The sequence below is a fragment of the Falco naumanni genome, chromosome 5 (assembly GCF_017639655.2).
Source record: "Falco naumanni isolate bFalNau1 chromosome 5, bFalNau1.pat, whole genome shotgun sequence".
NCBI classification, from domain to species: Eukaryota; Metazoa; Chordata; class Aves; order Falconiformes; family Falconidae; genus Falco; species Falco naumanni.
Genome location: NC_054058.1, coordinates 563,947 through 583,111, shown reverse-complemented (window position 1 = coordinate 583,111; position 19,165 = coordinate 563,947). Strand labels below are relative to the sequence as shown.

Here is a 19,165-nt window from a genome sequence, read left to right as displayed (position 1 = left end):
CCAGTAGGCACCCATGCAGACAGAACGTATATATGTGCATGTATACATATGCAGAGACGCTGCACATGACTGGCCTGAGGCAGAACACACAGCAGCCGAGCAAGCGCAGCACAAACAGCCTGAGCCCATTCACTTCCCTGGCTGATCAGGACGAACCTTAGCGGGACACCCATACAGCTACACCACGGATCCCTCTAGTGTCCGAGACCAGCTCGCCAGCAGCTGGCTCCACAGCTGGAGCCCGAGCTGAGCTGAGCGGCTGGTACCAGCCTCTCCCCGGGAGCTCAAGCCGCTGCCTGACCTGGCTGTGCCAGACGCCCAGCCGTGCCAGTCTCTCACCCCAGACGCCCAGCCGTGCCAGTCTCTCACCCCAGACGCCCAGCCGTGCCAGTCTCTCACCCCAGACGCCCAGCCGTGCCAGTCTCTTACCCCAGACGCCCAGCCGTGCCAGTCTCTTACCCCAGACGCCCAGCCGTGCCAGTCTCTTACCCCAGACGCCCAGCCGTGCCAGTCTCTTACCCCATTCTCACCACTTACTCTGACTTGGTTATCACTAGTGATGACACACACATACACACCCCCCACTATCCATGCACTCGGTGTCTCCAGTCACTGCTGTTAGGTCTCCACACACACTGAACAGTCCCTTCACAGGGGGAAGGGGCGGGGGGGGGGGGGGGGGGGGGAAGGAAAAAAAAAAGTTTAGTAAGAAGGCAGGACAAACTGTGCTGGTGACACAGAGGACCCCGCCAGACAAGCATACTGGGGATGCACAGCCAGCCCCTTCTGTGCGCCTCCCCCCATCCCTTTCCACATGATGCTTCCTCTTCTTGATCACTCCCTTTTGGTCCTGCCCCTGCACATCCCATAATGAGTGTGTACAGTCACCAAATGCTTTTCCTCTGCACACGGTGCCTCCCGGAGGGATCAGCCTCCCCCTAATCTGCAAGATGATCCAGAATCCCCTTGACTCCCCTGGACAGATCCATACCCAGGCACCGGCTGTAGCCCTGACAGCTGGGAGCAGCTGGGCTGCGGTGCTCCTCTCCCTCACCCTCAGCTCGCTCTGCTCCTTGGCGTTTGTGGGCATGAACTTCTAACCACATATCTAGAAACTACCACTCCAAACAATGCCTACAAACCAGCAGGATCTCAGCTACAAAAAGAAAGCAAGCAAATGTACAATTCATGTATTTGCTCATCCTATAGGAAACCTCAAAGCATTTACTGGATCAATTTGCAAGGAGTTATTAAAGATCTCCCCCCAAACTGGCAAGAGAACAAGAGTAGGTTTCATGTCTTTGAAGTGTAGAAGCATTGACGCTTACCACAAAGGAGTTCCACAAGCAGTGACCAAGACAGCACCACGCTTAAAACCATAAACATCAAGCACAAACACTTTGAGTAGCAACAGTTAGGGCAAAGCACGCAAACTGGCTGCTTCCTCCCAGCGTGGTGCAGGCGGGTGCAAGAACTCACCTCCCCGTGACGCATCACGCAGACTACAGCCTTGCTGCACTGCGACGCAGCCTTCCACTGCTTCCCATGAGAGCTACTCCTCAGGCACGGAAAAGCAGGAAACTGAACGGTTTGAAAAGGAGACAATGGTGGACAGAGAAAGGCCATTCTCAGACGCCTCGTCTTCAGGGGCTTGGGGGAACAGCAGTTCTGCATTCCCTACGCGGCATTCTCTCTACCACATGAGTTCTCACAGATAGCTGAAGAAATACAGCAGACACATGTGGAAAACCCCCACATTTTATTGAATGCAAACAGTGGTTGGACAGTGTAGATATTAAGAAGGTTTGTTCAGTTTGAGAGTTCCTAGTCCAGGAGTGGGGCTCAGTGCAGTAACACTTGGAGCCAGACAGTACATCGCAGTTAGACTGCAGCTCTTGCCGACAGCAGTGGCAGGATCCCTACTGGAACGGGAAGGCGTTCCTCAGCCTGCTGCACCCTCGTCCACGCACTGAGACGCCTCCTCACCATGTGCTGCCCGTCCTTATGATGGCCTTTATTTGTAAACATGCATTCTTTGGACTGCTTTGCTACGCCGGTGCCCAGCCTGGCTGCCCAGAAACCACACTGGGAAATGACTCATTTTGGGGAGAGGAAAAAGGATTTTTTTAAAACAAGTTTTCAAATTCAGGAACAGAGTAGGATTCCAAACATTGCCAGTTTAATCTGGCCAAGGAACAAAAAGTGACAGGACAGTTAGCCAGTAAAATCCATTAGAGACAGAAAAGCTATAGGAGGTTTGCTTCTTCCAGCAATTATACAGATTCCCAATATGTTCTACCTCCACACTCGAAGCCGGGAGAGAGGGAGGGGGCAGGGGAAGACATCCTGACAATGTGGCGGCACCAGAAATAAAATAAGATCAGACAGAAGCGGTGCCGAGACGGAGGCTCCCACTTTGTAAGGTCAAATCGGTCAAATCGTCCTTCTCGGCTCTGTGGAACAGGCGAGCGCTCAGCCCACCCCAGCACCTGCCACCGGGTCAGTCTTGCTGCTTCCACCAGGTGCTGGTGGAGATCTGGGCTTTCTCCTCCCAAGCCCTGCAGGAGCAGTGGGGCTGCACCCACCCATCTCTCTGTAGCCCCCGGCCAGGCAGTGGTGACAGGCCTTTCCCAGTGGGTGCACAGGGCCGAGGCTGGGGGCGGCGGGCGAATCCTACTTGAGTAAAGAGGTGCGCTAGCATAGTCTCCGTCGGTAGCAACCTGCCTTGGCAGGCAGAGGGATAGGACGACGGTGGGGAGGGGAAGAGTACTGAGCGCAGGGGTCTGTAAGGGTATGCCCACTCCAAGCTCCTCAGCGTGTCGTTTTGGCACGAATGGTGTGACATTTGATGCACAGCACGTGCCCATCCAGTGGAAAGCACCCATTCTCATCTGCTTCAATGGACAAGGGTTTCCCACAGTCCTAAGCAGGGAAAGAAAAAGAGGGAGGGAGCTCGACGACAGCCAGCAGCAGGATAAATGCATTCAAGGATGTAAGAAGTGCCCCGCTGGGTCAGGGTACCAGCTCGCAGCCTGCCGCTCTGTCTCCGACGATGCTAATGGGAGATGCTATTCTGAGGAAAGAGCAAGCCCCCTCTGTGATCCTGGCATGTTCCCCCGGTACACACAGCTGCCATATTAGGGATGTCAGAGGCTACAGACCTGCAGAATCCTTGTTCATGGACCTGTGGCCAGTGAAATGTCTAATCTTTTCCTGAACCTGCTTCAGGAATGCTCCAGATGCATGCAAAGCCACCCTGCTGTTTGGTCAGGATAGACAACAAAGGTGCCCAGTCACTGGTGATGGGCACAGGAGGGATGTGAAGAGTGGGACCACAGGCTTACCTCACACTTGTAACATTTCATGTGGAAATTCTTCTCCAATGCCACCACACGCACCGTCTCATCCTTTCCAGGCTCTGGCATGATAGGCTCGCTGCAGACCGAGCAGCGCGGAGCATACTTCCTGCAACACGCAAAAACATGGAGGAGATCATCGTGGTGACATCCAACGCAAGGCCCTCACTGCCGTACAGTAGTATTAGCAGCAGAGGAATAACAAATCACAAAGAAGTCTAGGTGGGAAAAGACCTTAACTGCTACAAGGCACACTGCTGACTCATCGCTCACTTCATGTCCTGGGGCAACCCGAGCCCACGTTGCACCGAGTTTCAAGAGGTGGGAGGTAACCTGCCTTCCTCCAGACACCCCACCACACCTGTGTGCTCCCTACCTGTGGTAGTCGTCCACACAGTGAGGCTGGTTGGCCTGGTCCACGATAAAAGAGGCCCCCTCAAGAGGGGTATGGCACATCACGCAGGTGAAGCATTGGGGATGGTACGAGTTACCGGTGGCCTTCAGCATCCGGTCTGTGATGGTCTGTTTGCAGACGCTGCACTTTTCCAAGGTCCCCTGAGCCCAAAGGAAACAAATAAAACACGTTAATCTGACCTCCCACCCCTGGGAGACTACACGGCAGCCAGGCAAGATGCAAGGAGGAAGGGAAAGCAAGAGAGGACAACCACAGCAAGCTCAGCTCCCCCCAGCAGCTTTCAGCCCCGTGACTCACAGCATAGCAGTCCTCACAGAAGGGCTTCTCATCCACATTGTAGAACTGCTGCCCCTGCAGCTGCTTCTCACATTTGAAGCAGGTGAAGCATTCCACGTGGAAGAGGCAGTCCAGGGCCCTCACAGCTGGCTGGGTTCTTGACAGGGGCTTCCTGCAGAAGCCACAGAGCTCTGCCAGTGGAAGAATAAAGGGATCAGGAGAGATGGAAACCCACCACAGTCTTAGCCCTACTGCTGTCCATTGCGGGAACGCACCAGAAATAGCAGACTCCGCTGAGGGCGGATGCTCCATATCCTTCATTAGTTTCTGGGTCAACATCTCCAGCTCTTCTACCTCCTTCATGGTCAGACAGGAATTTCCCCTAGGTGGATCTGCACTGGAGCCTGTGGGTCTATGCTGCAGGAAGAGGAAACGTTCAGTGCCAAAGGACACGCAGAGACAGACCCCTTCCCACTGTCCCTAATAAATCTACTTGTCTCACCTTTACTTGTCCTCTTTGGAGCAATCTGCCACCCACCATACTTGCCCCTTTCCACCTTTACATGAAATCCTATCCCTCTCCACCACTGTCTCTAGTTACATCTCTCTTTCAGATCCGCAACAGCCTCCCCCGGCCCAGGACAGACCCTCCCTCCTCGTCCTCCAGCTTCACAGCTGGTGACGCTGTGCCTGCCCAAAGCCACGGGTCCCACAGCTCTGTCCCGTACCTTGTCCTTGGTGGCAGCAGGTTGTTCTGTTGGATGTGGCTTCTCCTGGACTTGGGGTCTCTCCCTCTGCTGGGCATAGGTGAAATTGGGAGGCTGTGGCCGAGAGGAGGGCCCTGAAGGTGGAGGGACTGTGAAGTGGGTCTGAATGGAGGTAGGGTACCTGGCAGGGTTTGAGGGAGCCACAGGGACACTGGCACCTGACTTGGACCCAGGCTTGGGAGAGCCAGCAACAGAGGGTGGGGTGAATTTAAGGGAAGGCTGAGCAGGAGGGAGGGAAGGGGGTGGAGGGACTGGTGCTAAGGGCTCCTTGCGTTGCTGTGGGGCTGCCCATGGGGTTGGGTTGGGGGTCAGATCCACTCCAGGGGGCTTGAAAGATAAGCTTCCACTTGGCTTTGGAGTGAACTTGGAAGGAATGGAATGAGGAGTATCTCTGGGTGCAGATGGTATTTCCACATGGGCTTTTGGGGCCGATGGTTTCTCCAGAGAACCTGTGGACCCTGCAGGTATCTGTAAAAGGAAGCAGCAGAGAGAAACAGGCAGTTATCAGCAAGGTGGAACAGAAAATACACTGTCTACAGCAGTAACTCAGCAGCTATCCCAGGCCCACAACTTAAAGAGTTCCCACACCGTTACGCATTTAGCGCTCCTGCCAAGTGGCCAGATCTATGCTTTCTGGTCCTTCATGTACACTTCGGCACTACATCTCTATCCAGAGATTTTCATCTTTAGCAGCACCCTTCTCAATACCTCTCTTCAGCAAACCAGACATCTCTCCTTCCACCTGTGCCATTCTGGAATGCTCACCCGGGATTTGAAGGGATCATTCTTCTCCATGTTATCCAACATTACGGACAGTGAGTCAATCTCAAGATCAATGCTGCTCATCTTGCCACGTACCTACACCACCATCCATGAGGAAAGAGGGAGCAGAGCACATTACAGGAACAGCCAGAGAACCAGGTGCATCCCCTTACAATAGCAGATTTTGACACTTTGGACTGTGGTACAGATCTGCTCCTTGCTTTGAGCAGGTAGCAAGCTGGTGAGGATGAACAGGGCACAGTCTCCAAAGTCTACAAACAGTAGGAAAACGCACAGAAACTCGCGGACAGGTTTAGGTGGGAAAAGACATCTGAAGGTCTCAGTGCAGCACGCTGCTCAAAGCGGGGCTAGCTCCCAAGCTAGACCAGGTTGCTCAGGGCCTTGTCCAGGTCATTACTGAACATCCCCAAGGATGCGGATTCCCCAGCCTCTCTGGGCACCTGTGCCAGTGCTGAGCCACCCTTGGAGAGGAAGAGCAGAATTTTCTTTTGTCCAACAGCAATTTCCCTTGCCGCAACTCTTGTCCATCGTCTCTTGTTCTTCTGTGCCCCAGTAAGAAGTACCTGTCTTCTCTCCATCCCTCCTTTAGGTATTGCACACTCCAGTTAGATCCCTGCCTTGGCCTCATCTTCTGCACGCTGAACAAACTCAGCTCTCGCATCACGGGCTCCAACCCCCAAGGGTCACTATCACCCTTTGCTGGACTGCATCTAGTTTGGGGTTCCTCTGGGGTTATTATACTGGGGAGCCCAACTGGAAACAGTCCTCCAAGATGCAGCCTCACCAGCACTGCAGAGAGGAATAATCACTGTCCTTGTCCTGCTGGCTATGCTCACCAACGCAGCCCGGCAGGGGGTTGGCCTTTAGCGCCTTGAGGGTGCAGTGCTGGCTCACACTCAATTCACCATCCACCAGGAACCCCCCAGGTCCTTCATCTGCAAAGCTGCAGCCTGGCCACCTGACCTAACCTGTGCTGGTCCATGGGGTGGTGGCATTTTTCTGCTCTCCCAGATCTCTGGGCTTCCCGCTGCGGAGTTCGGAGAGCAGCAAGAAGCTGTCGCAGCTCACAGAGCATCACAAGAAACCGTACTTCCCTTGACCTCACTCACCTGTGGGGTAGGCACCTTGCTCACAGGTCCTTCATCAAACATCGGTGGAGGAGGAGGAGGAGGTGGAGAAGGAAAAACTTCTTCTGGGGCTGGTGGAAAAGGCTCTTCAAAGGGTGGTGGGGGTGGGGGAAAAGCACAGTTTGAGGAGAAACTTGCCTCCTCTCCAGGCGGGGGAGGAGGTGGCAGCGGCAGCTCTATGGGGAAGAATGAGAATAAAAGCAAGTTTGGATAATTTCTTACTCTTAGCCAGCAAAAACCCCGGGAGGTTTGTGGTCCTGAAGGCATTACAGCAAATAGCTCCCCAGCAGTCACCCAGGGGACACCCAGCACCCATCGAGGACAACTGAACTTCACAGGCTGGTTTTCACCTTGCTCAAAGCTATTTGCCATCATATAAAGTTTCCTTAGTAGCTACTGCAATTAGTGTCTGGGAATAGTCATTGCCTAATTGCAAAACACGTCTTACTGTGCCCTTTCCCACTCCTCCCCTCATTCTTTGGTCCCTACCATACCATATGCTCCTCCTGCCAGTAACCGACTCAGACTGCAGAACCCAGAGCAGCGTTAGCAGGAATGCCAGCGGTCAACCCAGGACCCTGAGAAGCCTGCATTCTTACAGGAAAATAAGCTGGCACCTCGCCACTGGCTAGTAAGCACTACAAGGGACAAGTGGGGGGAAAAAAGCAAGTCAGATACGCATACCTCTTATGTGTATGAGGAATCTCTGAAACTGCTTTATTTTTCCAGGAGATGAAAACAGCTTTTCTTTTGGAGGCGACGATGTCCCCATACCTGACACAGACTACGAAGTGAGAAATTTTCCAGAACCCTCTGAAGCAGGCTGAAAAGCACCAAAGCACCTCAATCTCCCAGAAGAAAACCCCACTGCTTCCACCTATGCGTATTTGCCAAAGATGTGGAACAGGCAAAAAGAGACATTTTCTGCTACAACGCACTCAAACGTGAATCCTTTTCCCTTCGCCATGTATGGGTGACATTGCCCTCTTCACATCCAAGCAGGCAGGAACACTGACAACAAGGAGGCAGAGCTTCCACATCCCTTCTTCTGGGCACCCACCTCTCTTCCTAGCTAGCCCCAACCGGCAGCAGGGTGTAACACCAGGTTTTTCACTCCTGCTACTCCACATGCAACTTAACAGCAGCGTTTGAATTGTCTCATCTTTATATCCAGCCGCTGCCAGCAGACTTTCTAAGGGCTTCTCATTGGTAACCTAAGTGACACAATACTGAAAGGACACAATTCAGAAAATGAAAGCCAATTTCTTATCAGCCAGCAGAATGCACACTGGCACGCAGCACCTCTTCTAAGCCTCCTTGTGCCACAGAAATTCGGCTCGGGGTGGGGGGATAATACTAGGCTGGTATTTTTTCTTTGAAACTACAGTTTAGGATCAAGTTTGTACACACCTGCCTTTTGGTTTATTAAAATGATGAAGAATATTGCAGAAGCAAAACCCTGATCTGCTGTCACATTATTTCAGATGCACTAAAAGCCCGTGTTATGAATTATTCACACAAACAAAAGAGTTTGCCGCTAAGTTACTGTACCAGATTTACAGAATGGTCAATACTAAACGTAACATTCCTACAGCAACAGTAACTGAGCCATCCTGCCATTTGAGACAAAGAGACCAATTGCTATGGCTGTTTGTTTGGGGAGGGTACAAGAAAGGGAGAGAAGGATTAAGAAACGCATCGGAGAAGGATCAGGTGCATTTCTGTCATGACTTAAGTGTTGGTGGTGGCTCATCTGCACTTCAGATGTCTGCTGGCAGCCCTCACCTGATGGCAACGCAGCAGCTCAAGCTAAACAGTTCTTTTGCTCATCTTTCTGTCAAGTTAGCTCCTCCATAATAAGCTTTATAAGGAAGGGAGAAGTGGAGCAAGAAACACCCAGTGCTTCACTCGCATGGGATATTGAAAACTAAGTTTTAACATCCAGCTGTCTACTTTTGTGATTCAGTTCTTTGTGTCAGTTTGAGACTTTCTGACAGACACATCCACACAACTATAGCAGAAAATCATAAAGCCTACGATGAGACCTTGGATTACAGACACAAGATTCCAGCCAGCAGCACAGAGAAAAGGGTCACCAGTTAGCTGGTACAGTTCTAGGAGAGAGAAGCACCAACAGGTCCTTGTGACCTGAGAAATGGAAAAAATGGCTTAGTAACTCGTCTCCTCTGAGCACAGGACCAGCCTTCCTACCATCAGGCCAGCCGCCCACTAACAGCATGCTAAACTAGAAAGCGTAAGTGTTGCATGGTCTATGCAAGATGGTGAAAGGAAAGAAACATAAACCAGCAGGCTGCATTATCTGAACATGCGTGTCCCAGCTGAGGTGCGCCCTGGGGGAGTCCTGTGGTAAGTCGCAGCATCAAGCATCAGCAAGAGGTCCCTAGGGAAATGTCTGGTGGCCCCACGCTCATCAATTCCAGCTAGGGGGTCACACAGCAAGGAACCTTCTGCCTCTTAAGAGGACACAAAACCAACCAGCCAACCAAAAAATTAAACAAAAAAACCACTCCACCACCACACAGGATATAAAAGAAATATTTAAAAGCAAGAAAAAGAAAACCACACTAAAACAAGAAGTCACTCTACACAGGAAAACACACCCAACCCAAACCACTAGGAAGAGGTGTAAAACTCTACAAGCCACACGAACTCTAAGCCTCCCTTCCTGTTTATGACAGCTTCCACCATTTTTTCATGAGGTTACTTCTTCCTCCTCATCTCCAGCAGCAAAGATGGCAACTGCAGAGTCCACGAGAAGGATCTCTACAGTCAGAGACAACCAACTTGAGCAGAGATCAAACAAGAAGGGGAACAGCATGATTCATCATCATCAGGGTCAATTTCCCTGCATCATGTTTGCTCTCAGACACGCTGGCCAGAAACTGCCTGCAGTTACACAACTATGCACTCAGGGAATTCGATGAGAAATCCACTGCATTCCTCCAGCACCAGTGCAGTGCAGGATTGCCTTCCCACCTCCTTTACGAGTGGAGATACTACGTACTTTGAGATCTCTTTACAATTGTTTTACCTCTTGTGGAACCTGCCAGCCCCTACAGCGAGTGCATCAGTCACCAAGGGTGGTTAGGCTCCTGCTCTTGTGCTCAGCCCTGTCATGGACCTCGTGCCCTGAGCCTGGAAACGCGCACCCCACCCCCCCCACCCCGCCCCCACCTACCTTCTGCCGGCAGGGACTGGGACGGAATCTCGCCCACCTTCCCCATCTGCGCACGCTGGGCACCAGCGCCGGGAGGCGGGGGCAGCGATGACTCCAACGCACCCCCAGCCTTGAAGGGGTTCACCTTGGGCTTAGGGGCGACCACGGGTGCAAACTTTTTCTGCGGATTGTAGAAGGCAGGCGTGGAAATGTTGATGCTGACTGTGGATGTCATGCGGGTCCCCGGGGCGCCTTGGGAGGCCATCTTCTCAGCGCCTGGCAGGGGAGAAAAGGGAGGAAACCTGCATGAAGGCAGTGGAAACGGGCCGAGAGGAACACGGCGGACAGGGGCATTTGAAGCCCGGCCAGCGGCTGAGGCACCCGAGCTGAGCGCAGCGTGTGCCCAGGGGTCCCAGGGACAGAAGCTGCAGCAGGCGGCCAGCGGGGGCCAGCGGGGGCCAGCGGGGCCGTGTCGCGGCGCTGGTGACAAGGGGGCTCCGGCCGCAGCCAAAGTGAGCGGGGCCGCGGCAGCGCCCCGCAACAGGGCACGGCACCGCGCCGCCCCCCGCCGCCACAGCCAGGCCCTGCGCCCGAAGGGGCCCGCACGCCCCCCCCCCCACACCTGTCCGACGGTGCCACCCCGGCCCGCCGGCCCCCGGCCGGTGACCGCCCCGGTAACGTCGCCGGCCCCTCCGCACCTCCCACCCCCCACCCCTCACCTCGGGCCCTGCGCGCCGGGGCAGCGGGGCGGCAGAGGCAGGACGGCGGGGCGGGCCGGGAGCCCCCCCGCTCCGCCGCCGTCCCCCGCTGTCCCCCCCTCGGCTGCGCTGCCGCCCCCCGCCAGGAAGCGCTGCCGGCCGCCCCCCGCCCCGCCCCCGCCAGGAAGCGCTGCCGGCCGCCCCCCGCCGGCTCCGCCTCCCCCGGGGCGCCACCTCCCCCCCGGTGCCGCCCCCCAGCCCATCCCGCTGGGCATGGAGGGGTGCCGGCAGCACGGCGGCAGCGGCCCCGCACGGTCAGCCCGGGGGGGGTGAGCATTCCCCGCGGCCTGCAGGCACGGAACGGGGCACCCCCGGTCCCGCAGGCCAGGCCAGACGCCGCAGCCGCGCCGGAAGCCCCCGGAGCCAGGCGCTTTGTTGCGAAGCCCAGCACGGCCGTGGGGCTGCCACCTCCCCGCACTATGTGCGGCTGCTCACACACACACTCCCCCCCGCAGTGCTGCTGCTCACACGCCCCCCACCCCCCCCAGTGCTGCTGCTCACACGCCCCCCACGCCCCCCAGTGCTGCTGCTCACACGCCCCCCACCCCCCCCAGTGCTGCTGCTCACACGCCCCCCACCCCCCCCAGTGCTGCTGCTCACACGCCCCCCACCCCCCCCAGTGCTGCTGCTCACACGCCCCCCACCCCCCCCCAGTGCTGCTGCTCACACGCCCCCCACCCCCCCCAGTGCTGCTGCTCACACGCGCACACACAGTGCTGCTTCCGCCAGCACAGGGGCTCGGTGCCAGCAGCTCAAGCTGGCAGGCTCATGTCGGTGCCCCCCGGTGCTGCCAGGCCCTCTCGCTGGGACAATAAGAGCAGCTGGGACAGGCAGCCCTGGGTGCCACAAACACTGCCGATGCCAGCTCGCCCATGCCTGCTGCCAAGACCCCATGCCCCCACGCCCCTGCTCCAAGCGCTCCCTTGGTCGAGTGCAGTAGGGTGCGGCACCGTGACCTGTGACAGCCTCCCCAGGTCACAGGCGTGTGACAGGGACAAGCGTTCGGCCCACGCTGCTTGTGCTGTGCCCCTCTGCGCAGGGCAGACAGCTGCCTGCGCTCTGACAAACAGCACGGGGTGCCAGAGCCAGCCGCAGCCACCGAGCCGCACTGAGCATCTCCCACGCAGCCAGCACAGGGAGGGCTGAGGCAGAGGGGTAAGGAGCAGGCTCTGTCCTCAGCCCCTCAGACCTGCCAGTCCGAGTCCCCCCAGCCTGCTGCTTCCCATCGAGCTACAGAAGCTCCGGCCTTTCCTTAGGGACTTCTGCTCCTGTTACACTCCGGTGTAACGAACCACTTGGTAGCAGCTCTACTAGAACTGATGGCAGCCACTTCTACCAGAGCTGACAGTGCTGCTCACAGCAGAACATGCCTGCGATGTCACTTCTGATCACGATCCGCACCGGGGTTGGGCAGCGCAGTCTCGGGACATCAGCTGCCACGCAGAAAGCGCTAGCATTGCTGCAGCTGCTGCTCTCCCCTGAGCCCAGTGGCCTGCTTCCCGCCATGCTGCCACACTCGAGGCCCTTGCTGCTCAGGGTGCCTCCATCCAACAGCTGCCCCTGCTCATCCTCACGCCTCTGCAGCGGTGTGTCCCCCTGACCCAGCGGGCCGGGGGAGGCTGGCCATGCGGGGCCGAGCATCCCCCCCAGCCCTGAGCACTACCAACGCCACTGAAGCCACACCAGGAACACCAGGCTCAGACAAGTACCATGGTGGTTTGCACAGGCTGTTGGAGAGGAAGTGTCCTGCCAGCAGACCTAATCACAAACCCTCCTTGCCGTCACATTTCCCCTGAGGGCAGACATTTTTCTGCCTGCTGTAACACTATTTAAGATGACTCAAGCAGAGCTATGAAGAAAGATGTCCCCAAAGGACACGGTCAGGATCATTAGCTGCCTCATACGCTGCTTCTCTCCAACAGAGAGCAAAAAAGCAAGAGGTCTGAAGCAAGCAACACCCCCTCAGCAGCAGGGTCACCTCCCAGAAGGTCCCATGGTGGCTCTGCCACCTCTTGCGCACCCAGATGACCCTCAGTTCTTTGACCCCAAGGCAGCACTTCCAAAGGCTCTGCTCCTTTCCTGGGGTGGCATGAGGAGGAGGAACTCGAGGAAGCAGTGAGCTAAGCGCTGTTCACCACCTCGGTGGGCAGTGAGCAGCTCGGCTCCAGCCAGGTAGCCCCCCACCACTGACACCCAGTGCCGGTACTTCCCCGTCTGCAGCTTCCTCCCCACGGAGGGGGTCGGAAGGGGAACTCCAGCAAAAAACTGAGAATACAAAAGCAACAGATCAAACAGACTTAGAAGTATTTTCATCCTCCCCTACATACCAATCCCAGGAAGTTCTCCCAGGCTGGCCTAAAGGTACAAAACTTCAAAGAGAGCAAAGTCCTGCGGCTGGGGAGGCTGCGGGGCAGAGCCGCGAGCAGCCGGGGGGGGGGGGGGGGGAAGGGGGGGGGGGAAAGGGGGGGGGGAAGGGGGGGAGAAGGGGGGGGGCGGGGCGGCAGAGCCGCAACCTTCTTGCACGTACGCGGGGCTCGCCTGGCCTCCTCCCGGGGGGGCGGGCAGATGGACAACTCCGAAAAGCGAAGCAAACGGAATTAAAACGTTAGAAAGTTCTACGGCTTTGCAAGCACTTGCGTCTTCTCATTCTCAGGGCACTCCCAGAGAGACTGAAGCTCCTAAAGCAAATTTCAGGCACAAAGAGCCCCCCGCCCCCCCGCACATCTGGGGAGGGCTCCCTAGGTGTCTCGCCCATCCGTGCGCACACAAAAGAGCGTCTGTCCCGAGCCAAACCGGGCAACATCCCCCGCTCCCGTGCGCCTGCGTCTCACCGCGGGGCGAACAGCTCACTAGATCCACGCTCCCCCACGAGCCTCTCCCGTGCGAAACGGCAGGACCCCCCCTCCGGCCCACGACTCGAGCCCGGGCAGGGCGAGCCGCGGGGAGCCCACAGCCCGGCTGCAAGTGCAGAGACTCACCGGAGGGCCGGGGCGCCCCCGGGCTGCGGAGCGGGGCCGCGGAGCGCTGTGCCGGCGGGCGCGCGGGCGGGCGAGCAACGGCGGCGCGCGGGAGCGGCCGGGCCCCGCCGGCTCGCGAAAAGGCCTCGCCCAGGCAAAGTTGTTTGACCATAAAAGGAGCGCGGCTGCGCGAGCGGCTGAGCTCACCCGCGGGGGAATGCAGCGGGGGCTGGGGGGGCTGCCGGCTGGGGGGGGGGGGGGGCTGGAGGGGCTGCCGGCTGTGGGGGGGGGGGGTGGGCGGGCTGGAGGGGCTGCCGGCTGGGGGGGGGGGGGGGGGGGGGCTGGAGGGGCTGCCGGCTGGGGGGGGGGGGGGGGGCTGGAGGGGCTGCCGGCTGGGGGGGGGGGGGGGGGGGGGGCTGGAGGGGCTGCCGGCTGTGGGGGGGTGAGGGGGGGCTGGGGGGGCTGCCGGCTGGGGGGGGGGGCTGCCGGCTGTGGGGGGGTGAGGGGGGGCTGCCGGCTGTGGGGGGGGCTGCCGGCTGTGGGGGGGGCTGCCGGCTGTGGGGAGGTGAGGCGGGGCTGGAGGGGCTGCCGGCTGTGGGGGGCCGGGAGGGTCCTGGGGGGGGCTGCCGGCTCTGGGGGGGCTGGGGGGGCTGCCGGCTATGGGGGGGCCGAGGGAGGGCTGTGGGGCTGTGGGAGCTGCTGGCTATGGGGGGTGAGGGGGGGCTGGGGGGGGCTGCCGGCTGTGGGGGGCCGAGGGACGGGGACGGGGCGGCCAGGCTCGCTCCTTTTTTCCGTTTGTGCCTTCCCCCCCACCGCCAGCGCTGCCCCTGCAGCCCGCAGGCCGGGTGAGTCGGGGTCCCCCGGCCCGCCTGGCTGCGGCAGGATCTGGCTCACGGTCCCCGGTAACTCAAGCGGCCACCCGCCGGCTCCGCCGCGCGGCTGGGGCCCCCGTCCCGCCGCGGGGCCCGCACCGGGCAGGCGCGGCTCAGCCGCCCGCCTCGCTGCGGACCGGCGCTGGCCTCGCTCTGCGGCCGGGCCCAGCACAGCAGCGCGCAGCCCTGCCCCGCTCGGCCCCTCGGGGAGCAGGGATAGCGATCGCGACAGAATTACTGCGCCTCGCGCAGTCGTCACCTTTGGAATCTGGCCTCAGTATCGGGGCTAATGCCCCAGCTGCCGCACATTCCTTGGGGAATGACTGTGCTCCGTAAGGTTCAGGAGATCCGGGGCTTGCCCGCTCCCAAGGCTTACCTACCAACACCGGGACACTTCGGGACCGGTAGTTTACTCACAGGTGGGTGAGTTAAGCACAGACCACACCAGCTCAGACTCCCAGTGTGCATACCGCTACATGCGCAGGTCAGAGAGCTACACAAAGGTATTCATCGAGGCTTGAGAAGTCCAGTGTAAACAAATCTTTACTTTTACACCCAAGATTTGTACATAGTATCTTTTATTTAACCAGCTGATACAGTTGGAAAAATTGGGCCCTCTGTGAGGTTTTTTCATTTTTACATACTGTATTCAAATGTCACCCGTAGCAATGCATAATAGCGCTGAGCATCTTGCTCCTTACATAGCTGCAGCCATTGAACTATTGATCTATAGCTTTCAGTTGCTCAGGGATATATAGTTCTCGTAGGGGTGCTAAATAATCCTGGAGTTACTGCTGCTTTTGTAGGTGTGGCATCAGGCCTGTTACCTCCCATGACTGATGCATAAAGCAGTTATATAGGATAGGGAAGGTATCTCTGTGCTGGGTCTTCTAACACTGTCACTTTTCTAGCACAAACCATCTTTTTCTCCCCTCTTGTTTGGGTAAAGATGTCAATGCAGAGCTAAAAAGATTTCGTTGTGGAATTGGCAACCAAATTGTGGCACATCCCAATATACCTTACACAATCAGCCTGCCCTCCGATACTCTGCCGCTGTTCCCTGGGCTAGCCCTGACTCCAGGGAAAACAAAGAATGTCTCGGACAGAGATTAAAAAAGTGCTGAGAGAATATGAAATAAATCTGTGTGCTCATACTTTCTGTTCACATCCCCATAAATCCAGATGCTTGCATGTTTGATTGTCTCACCAATGCGGTGATGTTGCACGCTCATGAAGGCAGATCAAGAGAAGTGGGAATAAGAAACAAGCAGACCCTCTCAGGCATTTTGTATTAACTCCTCACTGTGAGGAAACCAATACAAAACAGAGCAGCGTTCAGCAGGTTGGACCCGTGAAAGCTAGAATTCTCAAGTCAGCATACATCAGAATACACAGGGGGAAACTTTAGTCTGATCTCGTTCTTGCCAGTTGAAAGTCTGTGCTTTTGTAATCGGAAACAAAGATGATCTAACTTCCCTATGTTTGTTCTGATTCCTCTGGAAAGAAAATAAGAATCTCCTTATGCTAGCAATCTTCCTCCATGTGATTCTTTGCTTGGGAAAGTAGACATTTTGCTGCTGCAAACTGAAATTAGAACCTTGAGTTGTATGCAGCTGTAGTCAAATCTCATTAGCCAAAGCAAAACACTAGTCCTGAATAAGCATTTAGCTGTCTGGGTACAGAGATGGATCAGCAGGTTGGCTCATCTCGTTGTGCTAGACCTTGTCATTTCTGGAATTAGCAGCAGCCCTCTGCATAAATCACTTTGGCTGTCCCATGCCATGGAAGAAGGGATCTGGTATTTTGGAGTACATTGTGTTGTGAATGCTACTCTGCACCACCGGTGCAATGACAGCCCACCACAAGGCAGATGCTGGAGGGATTCTGAATGTGCAGTTCTAGCCGGGCACCTCTTGGAGATGAGCGAGGAAGCAAACCCCAGTACTGGCCATCAAAGCCTAGAAATTCTTAGGGTTCACAGAACCCATCTCAGAGAGACCGTTTTCATGGAGGCAGATATAAAGAAGCTTCGCTGGTAATTCAACTGTGTAATGCAATGAGTAAATAAAGAGCAATGCCATACGGAAGTGATGTGGCAAATTTGTGTACTGCACACTGAGATGAGGAATATGCTAGCAATGCTTAGATGCCTGTAAAAGGAAAACAAAAATGGATGTAAGAGAGGAAAAAAAAAAAAGTCCTTGAATGCAAAAGGAAGGATTATATGCAAGAACACTAAAGGGGAGCTAAACTAGCCTGGCAGAAAATCTTACCTAGACTCAAGAGGGTTCGGGTAGCTGCAGATGGGAATCTGTGTTAACAATAGGTTTAAGGTCAGAGGAAAGCAATCTGGATGCTGGGCAGGAGGCTTTAGTTGTGTTAATAATGTAAAAGATCTGCATCTGTACAATTTCCATCCATATCAATGGATCAATTAGTGCCATTTTATCTCAACGTTGGTTAATAATTACTGATGCCACGTAGGAGTCTGTGTTTTTCCTGACCAATGGAAAGTTCTCACATACCTGTTGCCTCTCTGACACTTTAGTCATACACCTTCTGTTTAGTCTAACCACATTTTATTGACTAATGCTAAGGTGCTGCTTAGAAGCTTTCCCGGTGCTGTATTACATGCTACGTCTGGGCCTATTGGAAAAGCTGGGAATGTATAATGGGCCCGCTTTGGTCCCAGGCCAAGAGGTGCAGATGAGGCTGGACCCGCGCCGTCCAGGGCAGGGTCCCCTGCAGCAGATTGCCTGCACCCATACAGACCAACGGGTGTAACACGCCCGGCAAAAGCTCGCCAGGGCTCTGGTGCGCTCCTGCAGCACAGCCCTCTCCTGGTGTGCTCCTCGCCCTGTCCCTCGCGCAGGGCCTTCTGCACCCTGAGGGCTGCCCCGGCGCGGCTGCTGCCCCCAGCCTGGCTGGAGGCTGCCACAAGCAGAGCTGTCCTGGTGACCAGCGGGCACTTTCAGGTTGGAGTGCATCACCCCTGCTGCCGGGGGTGTGTTGACAGCCACATGCCAAGCACAGGGATGGGGATGGCAGAGCCTCCAGTCCTGACGAGCCCAGTCACCACCCTGCTGCATCTGTGAGACTGGTACACAGTCACAGACACTATTTGCAAAGGTCATGGATTCTCCTGGAGAAGCCCTTGAACAACCAACAGCCCAGGACAGGTAACTAGTGTCTCTCTGCTGCTTCCCTTCAAAACTGAGTGAACCACACGCACAAAGCACACTTTGGAAGCATCCCTCCCCAGGAAGGCGAGCTGTTTAGCAGCTGCAGAAAGCTTCCGCGATCTCTGGAAAGTGTCACTGCAGGTCCTCAAATCCCACTGTGAAGGTATTGCATGGCACGCACACACACAGGTACACACTTAAAAAGGCCATTCCAGCCATACACATACAGGTCACCTTGGCTAAAACACTATAATAGGCCATAAACTGTAAACAAAAAAACCCTAAACCCTTGCTGTGCCAGGAAACGCTTTGTAGCAAGGCACATCAGCCATATACAAACAAGAGGGAGCAAAGTACCTCTGCAGTATGACCTTGGTCATGCCAGCACATCAGAGGGGCTGGGCAGCCGGGGAGCGGGGCTCCAGGGTGGCATCTGCCCAGGGAAGAAGCTCCACTCCCAGCAGGGCTGGCAGGTCTTTCCCAGACAGAGCCAGGGCAGGGGTCCTGGGCAGGGGATGCAGCTCCCACAAGAGTCACCACTGCTGTTCCCTTGTCTCCTGCCACCAGGATTTCCTGCGGAGCTGCTGCCTCGGTCCACTGCTTGGCAGGGGGGCCAGGCCTGCAGCTCCAAGGCTGGGGGGGCTTCCTCCCCCTCGTGCCGCTGCCCTGCACCTCTGGCTGCTGGCCCTGCGTGGTGGGACAGGCTGGCTGGGCAGGAGCACGAGCTGTCCTGCAGCTCTGGAATGCCGTGAGCCACCAGCCAAGGCCTGGCGAAGGCAGTGGGGTGCAGCCTGAGCCTGGGGGGTGACCAGGGCATGCCCACGTATGCAGCTGAGTAGGGACGGCTGCCAGAGCCCCTTCTGCCGGAAAGCAGCCATTTCCAAGTCCCAAGGCGCCCGTCCATTCCTGCCCCACCCTTGCCACCAGCCAGGCAAGCAGCGATGTTATTTGGCTCTTCTGTGGCAAACGCTGCTTGTCAGAGCTGACTGTCAAAGTCACGGATCTGTTGGGCTCTAATTAAAGAGTTCCTGTGTGTGGTGCAAGCCCATTTCCACCCCCGAGTGCCATGCTATCATTGTAGAATTCTCCTTTCTTCACTTGTTACGTAGTCTTGTAAACATGGCACAGCCAAGCCTGCTCCTTCCAGCAAAGTGTAATCCGATGGATGTCTGTACTCCACAGAGCTGGGTGCACACCTTGTTGTATCCCAGGGGATTTTGGCAGAGTCCCAGGAATACTTTGTGGTGTGTATATCTGTCAGGGGGAGAGTGTGGTTTCTGGGAAGAGGGTCTTTCCCCCACATCTTCCTTGTGACACAGCTGAGAGGCAAAAGCAGGTTCTCGACTCCCTTGGTCTCACACTGAGCCTCCTCCTATGCCATATAATAGGAGAAGTTCTGTGGTGGCTTCCCCGAGAAGCACCCAGTGCAGCTGCTCAGTACTGGAGCAGCAGCAGTGCCAAGCTGCAGCCTCAGTCACATTAACTTGGGACAGG

The 19,165-nt window shown here is 56.4% G+C and overlaps 1 protein-coding gene and 1 long non-coding RNA gene across 6 annotated transcripts; one reads left to right on the top strand and one right to left on the bottom strand.

Annotated features, from left to right (window-relative positions):
* Positions 1–1,742: 1,742 nt before the first annotated feature.
* Positions 1,743–13,813, bottom strand: ZYX (zyxin). Of its 5 annotated transcripts, none has more exons than XM_040596961.1 (10): positions 13,639–13,813; positions 9,924–10,178; positions 6,707–6,900; positions 5,580–5,672; positions 4,776–5,282; positions 4,323–4,464; positions 4,069–4,238; positions 3,733–3,911; positions 3,345–3,465; positions 1,743–2,922 (listed from the first exon to the last, which is right to left on the bottom strand). In XM_040596961.1, exons 1-10 carry the CDS (start codon positions 13,787–13,789, stop codon positions 2,812–2,814), a joined length of 1,923 nt encoding a protein of 640 aa, XP_040452895.1. In that variant the 5' UTR covers positions 13,790–13,813; the 3' UTR covers positions 1,743–2,811. The 5 variants fall into 5 exon arrangements, with proteins under 5 accessions (XP_040452895.1, XP_040452899.1, XP_040452898.1 ...); XM_040596965.1 differs by lacking the exon at positions 13,639–13,813 and adding an exon at positions 13,492–13,566; XM_040596964.1 differs by lacking the exon at positions 13,639–13,813 and adding an exon at positions 12,988–13,070.
* Positions 13,814–14,431: 618 nt separating this feature from the next.
* Positions 14,432–15,643, top strand: LOC121089607. The gene is made up of 2 exons (XR_005828269.1): positions 14,432–14,908; positions 15,439–15,643. It is a non-coding gene; the product is annotated as an uncharacterized LOC121089607 (long non-coding RNA).
* Positions 15,644–19,165: the final 3,522 nt, after the last annotated feature.

What these genes read in the sequence shown, in the direction of transcription:
- ZYX (XM_040596961.1), bottom strand. Translation starts at nt 13,789, where the DNA reads ATGGTCAAACAACTTTGCCTGGGCGAGGCCTTTTCGCGAGCCGGCGGG. An exon ending in GCAAGGTGCCTACCCCACAG is followed by an intron (nt 5,673 to 6,706) that starts GTGAGTGAGGTC and finishes ATGGTGGTGTAG; the next exon opens with GTACGTGGCAAGATGAGCAG. An exon ending in TGTGTGGACGACTACCACAG is followed by an intron (nt 3,466 to 3,732) that starts GTAGGGAGCACA and finishes TGCGTGTTGCAG; the next exon opens with GAAGTATGCTCCGCGCTGCT.